The sequence below is a fragment of the Plectropomus leopardus genome, chromosome 14 (genome assembly GCF_026936395.1).
Source record: "Plectropomus leopardus strain MGB_pleo_1.0 chromosome 14, ASM2693639v1, whole genome shotgun sequence".
Lineage (NCBI taxonomy): Eukaryota > Metazoa > Chordata > Actinopteri > Perciformes > Serranidae > Plectropomus > Plectropomus leopardus.
Genome location: NC_142189.1, coordinates 7,336,285 through 7,349,881, shown reverse-complemented (window position 1 = coordinate 7,349,881; position 13,597 = coordinate 7,336,285). Strand labels below are relative to the sequence as shown.

Genomic DNA, 13,597 nt, shown 5'->3' with positions numbered 1-13,597 from the left:
CTGTGATTGATGTCAACATTTTAAGTAAGTAAGTACGTTTTCCAGTGAGAAGTCCCATTTCTCTGCCTAGATAAAGCGGTATTTACAAGTGCAGTCAAGACCACAATAACTGAGACTGAGAGTGTGCCAAGACCGCGTCAAGACCAACACTATATCTATCTATCTATATCTATATCTATCTATCTATCTATCTATATATACATATATCTCTATCTATCTATCTATCTATGTATATCTATATCTATATATATATCTTATCTATCTATCTATCTATATATACATATATCTCTATCTATCTATCTATCTATCTATCTATCGATCTATATACATATAAACACACACACACACACACACACACACATATACGGAGAGCGAGAGTGAGAGAGAGAGGTGAACAATTTTCCTCTGGTTTGTAAACAAACAAAGCAATATTTGGATGGTTTTGAGGAAGGAAATTTACATCCAATCACAGTAATTAAGTTAACAAATAAATCCGGTGTGGTCTTGATTAAAAAGCCGAAATTTGTTCGATTCTGAGACGAGACTTAGACTCTCTAAAAGTTGTCTCGAAACCGAGACCGATCTCAAATACTACAACACAAATATTTATTGTCAAACTGTAATTCGTCTATTTACTCTCTTTCCTAGTTGCAACTGTAACTCCCAGACGCCCATTCCCATAAAGATCGCTGTGGCCGGAGCGCAGCATTACCTCAGTGCTGTTCTCCGGCTTTTTGTGGACCACCTTTCCCATAAGACCCCTGACTGGCTCGGCTACATGAGGTTCCTCATCATCCCTCTCGGTAAGTTAGTTTTTGTTTTATTTTCAACCTTTTTAGGTGCGTTATTTCTTCAAACATTAATATATTAGCCTCAAATTAAAATCTTGCAGAAATATGATGTTCTAATAAGTTATTAATGTTTTAATGTGTATTAATGTGTATTAATGATAATGGTGAATATTCTGGTAGCCTGTTTAGTGGTATTAGCGTCTCACAAAAATCAAACTTAATGTCCTAACACTGGACTTTGAAGCTGTTTTTTGCCTGATTTTTGACAGTTTTTCTTTGTTTTAGGTGCACATCCTGTCTCCAAATATCTCGGCACTATTGACTATCGTTACAACAGTTTGTTCCAAGATGCTGCTTGGAGGGAGCTGTTTCACAAACCTGAGGCTCCGGTTGTTGGTGGGCTCTTCTGTCTGACTGACTTTTAAATAACTTATATTTTTGCAATTTTATAGAAGTCTCAAAAGAGCATCTGCAACCAGGAAAGCTGGTTATTTTGAGCTCTAAGTCACAGACTTAAGATTTGAGATTAAATAAATATAAACATTTAGTTTAAAGTTTCTGACTATACACGCAGACATACAGTGTGTAGTAGATGAATGTGTTTCTCGTTGTGTCCTGTGCAGCCCAGGAGAGCCCAGACGTGGTGTCGAGGGTGACTCAGTACATGGTGGGAGCTAACGGAGCTCACCAGCTTCCCATCGCAGAGGCCATGCTCACCTACAAACAGAAGAGGTATGTTTCCATCCTCAGTTTCACCCAAATCTGTGAAGATCTCACACTGAGCCGTACTGAAATGGGAATTTAAATGTGTTTTTGTGAGGGCTTTCTTCTAACAAATGCTTCTAATGCAGAGCTTTCACCAGATTTTCAAAATGGGGTTGAACATCAGCTTTTCAAAAAATAGCCATTTCAAACATTTGGCATTACTTAAAAATGTAAACAAAATTACAAGCAGACAAAATCTATAAAAATAGATAAATTATAAATTATTCAGCAGGATTTTCACAATAACAAATTAAAAGATTAACATTGAGATAAGCAAAATAGGACATTTGGGGGAAAAGACTGCTTTCTTTTTAAGTTAGATGAGAAGACTGACACTACTATTAAATGTGTTTGTTAGCTAAGATAGCCAGCAGCTGATTAACCAAACAAAAATATGGTATAAAAGATCCAGGGCCAAGCTCAGGTTCATTTAAAAAAGCATAAAAGCTAGAAGAAGTTTTTAGCCCTGTGAATAAAAGGCCTTTTATGTTTTTCAAACCATCCTGAGTGCCTGGCCCTGGATCTTTTATAGCATATCTTTTTGGTTATAAATTCCTCCTTTTTTTTTTTTTTAAAAAAGTATTCCCTTCCATGAGCATCGGCGTTTTAGGGACACTAGAAGAGCCCCTGCTGTCTCTCTTTTTTGAGGTACACAGCTTGCTTTGCTTGTGTACTGCTGCACATCTTTAAGATGTTGTATTTTCCCTAATTTTATGCATTTTATATACTCTGTTTTTATGCTTATTTTATTAATAATATCATTTTATTAATTTTATTTTCCATTTTATGTTATGCATTCTATGCACTACATCACTTACTCACCACTTATCTTTTTTATCTTTCTTTTACTAGTATTATCCAGTGGATTTTATCCATTTGAAGATGCATTCTATATATTGTATTCTGATTTTATTTTCTTTTTACATGCAGGTTTTATTATTTGTTTTGATGTGAAGCACCTGGTACATTTCATTTCTTTCTTGTAAAGCACTTTGGGCTGCATTTCTTGTATGAAAGATGCTATACAAATTAAGTTTTTTTAATTATTATTATTATATCCAAAGATAACCAGCAGGTGGACTCAGCCAAAAAAAAGTTTATTTATTCACAATTTATTCAGTGTAAAAAAAGATTATGAATAATCTACTAATCTGGATTAGTAGGCCTATGTAGATTCCAATGTTTGTACATGTTTTTCATTCAAATGTGTTCAACCTCCTTTTGAAAACCGAAATGAAGGTAAAAGTTCCACTAATGTTGTGAAGTTTGTGTGTTTGCGTTGGAGTTTCGGTTTCTGTCTTCTAAACATCACTGTCTTTCCATCACTTTGTGTGTGTGAATAACATGTTTTTATATCTTTTTGTTGTATTTTTTCTTTTCTTTCTTTGAAGGAAAAAGAGCTTTCATTTTGATTTTGCAGTAAGGTATTGTGGTCGATTGAGTTTGTTTCTCACGTAGCCTGGTGATTCATGCGCTTTCTGTGTGTTGGAGCCATTTCCCCTTGAACCCTCTCAGCCTTTACTGGAGCTTGCCACTTTAACAGCTTCCTAAAATGTTTTTTTCTATTAACAGCTTGAGCCATAAACTTGTCAGATAAGATCTGCTATCCAGGCCACAGCTCACAGTTGTAAACAGCACCAGCACACAGACACAGGGTGAGATTTCTTGAACTAATTAAAGCTGCACCAAGTTTTTATTTAGAAGTAATTTCTTTTTCTTTTTTTTTTATCAGCCTAGACACAAGAGATGTGTCTTATCGGGACAATTTAGCTTTGTCCTATTAGTCGAAGGTTAATTGGTACTGTTGGAAAACAGCAAATAAGCTGTTTTCCAAAAAAACATTTGAGAAATTTAAGTGCATCATGCAGAAATCTGTTGCATGTTTTCTAAATGTTGCAACTTAAATTCTTCACGCGAAGGTTGTTATTTCTAACATCAATCAAGCTCAACAGTAATAATTCAGACTTCTCTCTGATAAGATATCAGAGGGTAAAATATGCTGATAAAGTGGCAAGAGACCAAAAATCTGCTCTGTGTTTCCTCCTCTGGAGCTTTATCTCCTGTTTTTTTCCTCCTCGCTGTTTCCTCTCCATGATCTCTTCGTGCTTCTGGCCATCCATGTCTGTCTGTTATTTGTCCAGTTAAATCTAGGAAAAAGTGACACGACCACATCAAAGTGGGATCAATACATTTTTGTGTGATTTAATTTCAAACCACAAACACCAGGATCAACATTTAAGTTGCATGTTTATGTCAGTGTAGTCGAGTGATCGACTGTTATGTCCTTAGAACTAGAGAGGCAGTTTTAAAATGATATTAATATCTTTAAACATTTTAAATTCACTTTTATGTTTTCATGACAAGTCCTAAAACAGAAGGATATAAGTATATTTTATAGTCAGTGTAGCAGAGTCTAGTTTTTGGCAGCAGGTAATAAACCCACTCTGCCACGCCTATGTGATCCGTCGTGTTCATGCTCCATATATTTCAGCTGTAATGTCCAACCTGCGTTATGATTTAGTGACTCAGTGCCATATTAAATATTATATTTTCTGCACCCTCAGTAAAGATTTGAGTGGGTATGTTTGCTCAAAAGATGCTTAGTGCTTCAGGTCATAGTGGCACCAATAAGGGGGATGCATTTTAGTCATTTTGCAAAAAGAAAGGTGACATCCCCTTCTTAAAAGACCTAATGCTTAGAATAAAAAATAAAAATAAATAAATACATACATAAATAAATAATTAAGAGTGTAGAAAAAAAACTTGGCATGGAGATGTATAAATGGCAATATTTACAATATTTTCATGATGTTACATTTAAAAAATGTAAATAAAAATGAATAGTAGTAACTTTATTGATATAACATCAAAAACAAAGTGCCCTTGCAAACTAAAAAACTGCCAGTAAATTAATAAAATAAATAAAATCCAAACCGTAAAAGATAAACTGGTATTAAAGAAAAACAAAGCAAAGCAAAACATGGTTACAGCAATAATAAAAAAATAACTTTAAAGAAAGATATTGTGCTCGTCTGTAAATGGGCAAGATAGTGGTAACATTATCAGACATTCTACAATCTATATATTTTTTAAGACACAGAACAAGATTTGACATTAATCTGAAATGTGCATGTGTTATGTCCATAGTTTCATGTCCATCTACATGGATTGATATGCATGTGCATCTTTTAACCGATAACATCGCACACTTGAATTTTAGTAATCTTGCTAAAAAGTGGCACCCCCCTCAAAAGACCTTCTGCTTACAATAATAATGAAAACAAATGAATTATTTTTAATGTGTCTTCAGGCTATTCAATTATTTTAATTTTTAAAAAAAGGATGTATAAATGGAATAAATTGATAGTTGTCTGTGACAAAAACAATAACATTACTTAATAACTTTATTGATATAACATCAAAAAACAAAGTGCCCTTGTAAAGTTAAAAAAAAAAAAGTGCCAGTAAATTAGTAAAAGTAAATCAAAAATGTAAAATGGTATGAATGAAAAACAAAACAAAACACTATTACAGCAGGAATAAAAAACAAAAAAATACTTTTAATTCCCCTTTTATTAAACATACAAATGTACAAGACAGTGGTAACATTATCAAATTATTTACTGCAATATAATTTTTTACAGATATAGATGCAGAACTATATTTGACCTTTATCTGAAATGTGCATGCGTTATGTCCATAGTTTTACGTCCATCTACGTGGATTGACATGCATGTGCATCTTTTAACTGATAACAACACACATTTGAGCTAATATATCTGGATCAAACCCGTCAGACAGAAGTCGTGTGTTCTGTCATAATCCATCGCTACAAGATGCCAGATGAACATAAACCACTCACATACCAGGCAGACATCTGGCGCTCTCTCTCTGGCTGCTCTGACAGTGATTACAGCAGAGATGTGTTGTGTTGGGAAAAACAAAACGTGGCCTTGATGTGCAAACTGTGACCTACTGTAGACTGTCCTCTCTCTCTCTCTCTCCCCTCCTCTGTAGTCTCTCTGTTTCTTCCCTGGGGGGGCGATGGCAGGTTTCTTCAAGGCAAGAGCAACAACCTTTCACATCATCAAATGCATTTAGAAACAAAACGTAGAAGTAGAACCGTTCAGGCTATTTTTCTGGTCATCGCCAGGAAAATAGTTCGTGGAAGGCTTGTAAGTGTAGCGATGCACTACCACTCACAGGTAGTGCATGGAACCAGAGACTGTGGATTTAGGTTGATGCTCTTCCTTCTCATCCACTTCTTTCATGATTCGGTAGTTTAGCCGTTCCCCCGATGGACTTGCTTTCCCCCCTGAATGCCCTCTGACTTTGGTTTGGTAGATCCAGTCTGTGTCTGCAATAAGTGGATGGCTTTCTTTGTTGGAGGTCTGGAATAGCTTGCATGTTTTGCTCTCTGCTTCTATAATAATGCGGCCTGCAGGTGGGAACTGAATCTGTTTTAGTGGAGGTTTAAAATCCAGCAGCAGCATGCTCTGTTGATTCTGTTTCTCTGCAAACTTTCTATGCAGTATTTCCAAATGTGAGACATTAGAAATCATCAAAAAATGACGTAAAAGTCACTAATTACTAGATCTCAAAGTTACTAACTGTAGATTTCTTTAAAGGAGCAGTGTGTGGGATTTAGTGGCATCTAGTGGTGAGGATTGCACATTACAGCCAGCTGAAACTTCTCCCGCTTTCTAAGTAAGAAATCCTTGACATGACTCCGTCATTGTTTAGGATTTTTACAGAGAGCCGAAATATCCCTAAATGTCTATTCCTCTCAAAAACACACAGACCAGGTGATTGAAACCAGCTAAAACATTCAATAAAGCAGTTTCATGTTACAGATCACTTTTTCTTCGATGCTTTTTGGCTCAGTACAGATGAGCCACTTGCCCAGCACCCGGTTACTATCAATTAAATAGCCGTTAAGAGGTTCAAAAAGGCTCGTAACTGTGACTTTTTGAAAGGAATTTGTGTCCAGTCCAGCAATGCGTTGAGTTGAAACGTGATTTTAATGGTCAACTGAAAATATCACACTGAATAAAGCTTTTTAATGTTACAAAATCTTCTTTTTTACATCATTGTTCATTGCAAAAGGGCTGCTAACTAAGGTGGCCGATGCGAAAATGTGAATGGTATCATGAGCCAGTTTTTAGTTTGTTCTTTCTGGGCTGCTGTAGAAACACGGCGGTGCAATATGGCGAACTCAGTAGACGAGGACCAGCTCCCGATGTGGATATTAATAACTCATTCCAAAGTAACAAAAACACAACAATTTGAACACTAAAGAAAACACAGTTATTATATTATATTCCATTTCATCAATATATCCCCCTAAATCCTACACACTGGACCTTTAAATAGGTTTCTTTTTATACACAAACAGTAAGGATGCTTGTAGGAGTCAGCTGTTTTTGAATCAATTAGTTTCTTCATTTGTACATAATTTCTTTCCTTATTTTCTATGACACATTGATTATTTTCTTGCCTCTTTCTCACCTGAACTCTCTTTTGCCTTTTGCTGCCCCTCCACAGCCCTGATGAGGACTCGTGTCAGAAATTTATCCCTTTCATCGGGGTAAGTAACCTCCTTATTATTTCCTGTTTTTCCCTAAATATTCACTGAATGTTGATTTTGTTATAGCTCATGTTTGACTCTGTTCCCCTATGTGTTAAATTCTGCAGATGGTGAAAGTTGGCCTTGTGGAGCAAACATCTGCAGCATCAGGCAAGTTTGACATTTAAAAAGATACATGTGAAGAAGTATTTATAATTTCTGCACAGTTTGCATGTTAACCTGCAGCCGAGCTCCAAACAAAAGCGCCTCATCGCTCCACCAAAGCATTTTTGGGGGGGGGGATAAATGATTGTTTTCTCCCTCAGGAGACTCTGATGACGCAGCTCCTCTGGGCTCCTCGTTGCTCTCCTCCACCCCTCCTCAAGTATCACCTGCACTCAAAGAGGCGTCGCCCACACCTCCATCCTCTCCCTCCGTCACCACCAGCTTCTGTGCCTACAGGTATGATGCCATACTCAGTGGAGAGCCTTTTCAGCAAAATGCAACATCTGTAGATTTAAATTAAATTATTTATTTATTTTTATAGATTTCAAAAATAAATAATTAATAATAGGGTGTAGTACAGGTGTTACAAATGTGAAATTAATGTTTTTTTGTTTTTTTTATAACCCTTTTATGATTTTTTTTAACCAAATTTAAGATTGATTTTTACATCAGTCATTTTATTCTTATACAAGCATTGCAGGTAAGCACTGAAGTATTATAGGTATATATGTGGTTTCATACAGAGTTTACAAAAATGCGATTTTTCTCAGCTTTTTGTCTGAAATTTGTTTTTTTTTTATGAAAAAGCACAAATTAAATTCATCTGTACTCCCCACACCTCAACCTTTCATACCCTCAGGTAATGAAAAACAAATAAAAAGAAATTAACGGTTATCGGTATCTTATCAGCCACGAGAAGATGGAAATTATCGGTTTATTGGTATCGGTTGAAATAATCTTTATTGTGCATCACTGAAGAAAATGAATGGAAAATAAGCCAAAAATGTAAAAAAAAAAAAAAAACAAGAAAATGACCCCAAGAAAGTGCTAAAACATTTTTATTTTATTTTTTCTGTAACATACATTAGATATAAGTGATAATTATCTCCCCCAGCTAATTTTCTGTGAATTTCCTTGCCACCATTAACTGTTTTGCAGCTTGTGGGACATTTTTGCCAAGTTGCTCATTATGGTTTTTGCCTGTGTTTTTAAAATAAAATTAAATCCATTTTCTAAGGTTTCAGAGGGTTAAATGTCAGTGAAAGGCCTCTGAATGCGGCACAAGAAAACTGACGTTGATCCAGGTCTTAAATATGACAATGGGAACATGACTCTGAATCATATGTCCTTCTTATATTTTCAGATTTAGCTTCTTGAACTTAACTGTGCGAGTTTTTCTGTTTAGAAAAAGAAATGTGTTCCTCTTACGTCCGCCTGTTTTCTGTAGCTCTGTAGGTCAGGCGGAGCTGATGGGGCTCCAGGTGGACTACTGGGTGGCTCCAACAGAGAGGAAGAAAGACATGGAAAAGCGGGACTCCTCCTCCAAAAACACTCTGAAGTGCAATTTCCGCTCGCTGCAGGTCAGCCGGCTGCCACTGGGGGGTGCAGAGCCGAGCCCCCAGCCCACCATGTCCATGACGGTGGTGACCAAGGAGAAGAATAAGAAGGGTAAGCTGGACACTCCTGTGTGTCTGATGCATGTTTACAGGAAAACTTCAACTCAAATTGACACCTGCTTCCCAAATAAGTCTCAGCAATCTGAACATGGTCACCGAGCCACAATTTTCAGGGACAAAAGTGTAGAAGAATCATATTTTATATTCATACTTCATGCAATCTGATCAAATACAATCTGTAACAATCCAACCTCCAGTGTTGTACAAAAAGGCCAAATGTCACCCGAATTTAATCCTCAGAGGCCAGGGAGATTCTGAATCCCTAATTTACTTGCAGCATGCATCTCTGTTGTGCCCTTCTGCTAGTCATGTTCCTGCCAAAAAAGAGCAAAGACAAGGAGGTGGAGCCGAAGAGTCAAGTGATCGAGGGCATCAGCCGGCTCATCTGCACTGCCAAGCACCAGCAGACCATGCTGAGAGGTACGTTTGTGCACAGACCTCCTGCCCTGCACAGACACGTCCGTCCCCCCGTCAACAGCTCAGACATCCTCAGAGGAATCACACATGTTTTTCTCTTCAGTTTTGTCTGCAGCTTCCCTCCTCCCCCAAAAACGTCAGTGATAGCTGATTCTCACACAATTGAAAAAAAAAAACAAAAAAACAAAACATCTAAAATAATACCTCTTGACTGGTCAGACTTTAACAAATGAGAGAGCGTTTTCATTCATAGTGAAAATACACTAATTTAAATTCAAATAGTTTCTTGTTTTGATGTATATAGAAATATATTTGTATGGTTATATGTTCAAATTAAAAAATGAATAGCCTGATAGACACATTAAAATTGAAAGCATGTATTTAAATACGTTAGGCTTTTGCGAACACACATACAACTGGACAGATGTAATGTTGTAATACGGATATATTCACATTATACACAAACAGACCTTCAGTATACCCACAAAAAAGAAAACAAAAAGTTCTGGATTGCCATTTCTCACCGAAAAACATTAATCATTAATCTCTTTTCAGTGATTTAGTCTCTCATCTTGTTGTTGACATGTAAACATTGTCCATTTCTCCAACTTCTCTTGACAACGCTGTTCTTGAACTCTTATCCTACAAATTAACAGCTCTATGTAATACATTCATTCATTCCTTTTGTGCTGGTGGTTCAGTTTTTGGGGGTTTTTTGTTCAGTAAATATTTGTTTTAGTAAATATCTGTCTTCCCTTAACACAATGCACCCTGTAACAACACCAAAAAACAAAACTACACATGATCTATAACATAGCCCAGGATTTTGTTTATGGCCTTACTAACATTTATCCAAAACTATACAATTTCAGGACAAAGCCAAACCACTGAATTAAAAAAAAAAAATCTGGTATTGGTTATTTTTAGCCTTAAACATTATTTGTGCATTTTGATAGTTTTGATTGTAAAAATACTGAGTTAGTGTTGCTGCCCGGGTTGTTTCAGGAAAGCTCCACTAATAAAAGTGTAACTATATAATATTAATAATGTGTTATTCATAATAATAATAATAATAATAATGTTTGTGTTACCTCCTCTGCAGTACTGATTGACGGCGTCGAGTGGAACGACGTGAAGTTTTTCCAGCTGGCGGCTCAGTGGTCCTCACATGTCAAACACTTCCCCATCGGGATCTTTGGACACACTAAAGGCCCGTACTAGCAGCACCTAAGAGACTGAAACACTGAGGACAGCCCCCCCCCATCCTCCCTTTCCCATGTGCCAACAGCTTTTAACCCTTTCCTCCCCACACCCCATACCCCCACTGCACACTTCTTCTATTCTGCTGTCTTAATTTAAGCTCCTGCTTTCACCTGTTATTTAATCTTTTGCGTGTTCTTTTTTTAATTTTCTATTTATGTGAAAACGTCTCGAGGCAAAGCTGCCGAGGGAATATTTCTTTACTCCGCTTTTTAAAAGAAAAAAAAAATCCTGCTGATGTTTTATAGACTTTTGAGAAAAAATAATAATAATTTGACATTAATTCTAATCTTTAACATACTGTACGAGTGCACAGGTTTCACGCCCTGCCATCATTTATTTTTATTTTTTTAAATTTGATAAGGCTGATTTTAATCACTTGGCCGGCACATTTAATCAAAATTATATATTAAAAAGAAAACAAGAGCAGCTGCCTTGTAATGAAGAAGGAGTTCATGTTATTTTCTAACCGTGACGAAGAAATTTAGGATTCTCACCTTCAGAGACTGTTGTCGATTCATCATCTTAACGCTGAAGAAGAAGAAAAGTAAACGGCCCCTGAGCTTTGGCTCTCTGCACTCAACGAACAAGTCCCGTGCAATAAACTGAAAACTGTATGGATGCGATTCTGAATAATAACCTGGCACTGACAGAAGATGACACACTGCTCGTAGTCGTGATTTTCACTCTCTGTAACCCCTCCTCTACTTTACTTTCTCCTTCTGGTAAATTGGCTTCAGGTTCGAAGAGTTTTGCACCAAAGTGAGACAGAAGAAAATCATTTATAGCACAAAAGGAACCACTTTTTAAATGGTGGTACAGACTGAAAGGATCATATTGATGTTTTGGGAAATTTGCTGTCTTTCTGAGAATTAGTTGAGAGATCTGAAACCATCCTTACTTTCTTTAAAATAAATATTTGCAGCTGGTTATCTTAGCCAAGCATAAAGACTGGAAACAGCTCACCCGGTTGTCAAAAGGTAATAAAATCAGCCAACCAGCACCCAAAAAGCTCATTAATCAACATGTATTAAGCTATCCTGTATGTTTAAATCATAGAAAAACTGGAGCGTAAAAACAACAGTGGGGTATTTAAAAGAAATAATCCAGCACTCAGCCGCCCAAAAAACCCCAATTTGTCATCTTTTACACTCCAGCTTTTGTACAGATTACAGAAAAAAGAATATGTTTGTTTATTTTAATGCCTCCGCACCGTTGATTGCGAAGGTGTCGTCTCAGCTATGAACTGATTAGATTTTGGTGGTCTAAAGTCAAGGTCACTGTGACCTTGCATCTGTCTCAGTCACGTGAACACGATATCCAAAGAACACCAAGAGAAAAGTCAAATTTGACACAAACATCCTCTTTGACGTTAAATTAAGTGATTAGAATTTGGTGGTCAAAGGTACAAAAAAACACTTTAAATTGATAGTCTGTAGATAAAACAATGAATAAAAGTGAACCTTTTTCTGACAAAGAAAGCAAATACTTTTATCTCCCAAAATGTCACACTATTCCTTAAAGCTTGTTTCATAAAATGAAACACATTTTACAGAGTGGTTCCTCTCTATGAAGCAATTGATTTTTTGTGTGTGTTTATTTTATCAAAAACTCTTCATCCTCGAGCCCCACACTCCCGACACACTCCATATCTTTTGCTAAAAGCAAACATTACTTTTGCCAAAGGAATACTCATCACCTGCAGCTCACTCATTACCTGTGTGGTATTATAGAAGACTTCATTAATGTAGAGGTGAATGTATTGAAGGTACCTTAATGTAAAGCACTTTTAAATGTTTGTCCATTATAGATTAGTGTGTTGAAACCTACCCGGGAACCTGCAGGTACGACTGACCGTGGATCACACGTGCACATAGACAGACCCTGTGTCTGCCATTATACTCTGAGCTGAACAACAGCACAAGCAGTCGTGGTGATGTTGCATAGTTTATATGCAAAGAAGCGTCCGTGTCTTCTCAGTGCTGCTGTGTATTATCATTTTACGCTCAGTGTGACTCTTTAGATTTTAGTTTGATATTCTGTAAAGTTAGCTTACAACGTGTATGTGATGTTAACATTTCAAAAAGTCAGTAGATTTTGCTCAATCTTTCGTTGACTGTCAAAAGTATTTCGCTTGTGACATTTTCTTTCAGTAGCAGTTTCATCATAACCTTTGCCAATTTCTTGATAAGTGCCTAAATTGCTTAATTTTGACGAATCGACATGGATAATTTGTCCCTCGCTAACATGGTGCTGATTCAGGTCGGACAACAACAAAATATCTCTATACAGTGCGTTGAATTTGCAGTCTAATGTTCACTGGAGGGAGGGGAAATGACCGTTAGCTCTCAGACATGGGTTTGAATCGATAAAAAGAACACTGCAGCCCATTCATGTTGAGCAGACATCTGTTTATCTGTGCAGAAAATGTTTTAGATGTTTTGGTTTTTCATGTTGTCTCAGCGAAAGGCTTGTTGAAACTGAAAGTTCCCTAAAGACTACCACTGTAATCCCAAAACTTGGAGTAATAAAACTACTATACACACTAAAATGTTATTGTCTTTCCATGTGTCAGTTATTAGTCTGTTTCCCACATGTAAATATAAAAAGGTGAGTCAGCGATGTAAATTCAGGCCAGTGAAAGCAACACAAGCATGAACAACTAATAAAAATAATGTTGTAACAATATTTCCTGAGCTTCAAAGAGAAAATTATAGCTGTTACGCAGCAATGGGTCTGGGCTGTGAATTTTGAGTAGGCAGAAGAATAGTAGAACTTTCCGTGCTAAAAAAAGTAATTAATCCTTGAAATATCTTTAAAATCATGTGTTTCTAACCCACCCGAGGAGGCAAAAGCATGTTGAACCTGCACCACCTGGGACCTGGACTCACTGCGTTTAGGCACAAATGGCAGCTGGTTCTCAGGTTGAGCTACCTCACCAGTGTAAAATTTAAAGGTGACTTCACATTAAGATACAGCCAACCACCAGGGGGCAGCATAACAGCTGGACATGTATTTACAGGCAGATTTCAAACCAGGGTCAAAAATTCAGTTTTCAAAACAAAATTCTGAGAATTTGCAAATTTCATCTCGACAACATGGAAAATATCTAGAAT

At 36.7% G+C, this 13,597-nt stretch overlaps 1 protein-coding gene across 4 annotated transcripts in view; it reads left to right on the top strand.

The window, feature by feature from the left end:
* The window catches only part of pacs2 (phosphofurin acidic cluster sorting protein 2), a 78,798-nt gene extending 65,766 nt beyond the window's left edge, over positions 1-13,032 (top strand). The window contains exons 16-26 of one of the 4 annotated variants that reach the window (XM_088087368.1): positions 649-803; positions 1,077-1,187; positions 1,415-1,523; positions 2,948-2,980; positions 5,574-5,618; positions 7,101-7,143; positions 7,251-7,293; positions 7,449-7,584; positions 8,576-8,796; positions 9,111-9,224; positions 10,324-13,032. In XM_088087368.1, coding sequence (XP_087943494.1) covers positions 649-803; positions 1,077-1,187; positions 1,415-1,523; positions 2,948-2,980; positions 5,574-5,618; positions 7,101-7,143; positions 7,251-7,293; positions 7,449-7,584; positions 8,576-8,796; positions 9,111-9,224; positions 10,324-10,442 — 1,129 coding nt within the window. In that variant the 3' untranslated portion in view covers positions 10,443-13,032. The remainder of the gene's footprint in view (positions 1-648; positions 804-1,076; positions 1,188-1,414; positions 1,524-2,947; positions 2,981-5,573; positions 5,619-7,100; positions 7,144-7,250; positions 7,294-7,448; positions 7,585-8,575; positions 8,797-9,110; positions 9,225-10,323) is intronic. The other 3 variants (XM_088087369.1, XM_042500101.2, XM_042500102.2) reach the window with 3 other exon arrangements.
* The last annotated feature ends 565 nt before the right edge of the window (positions 13,033-13,597 follow it).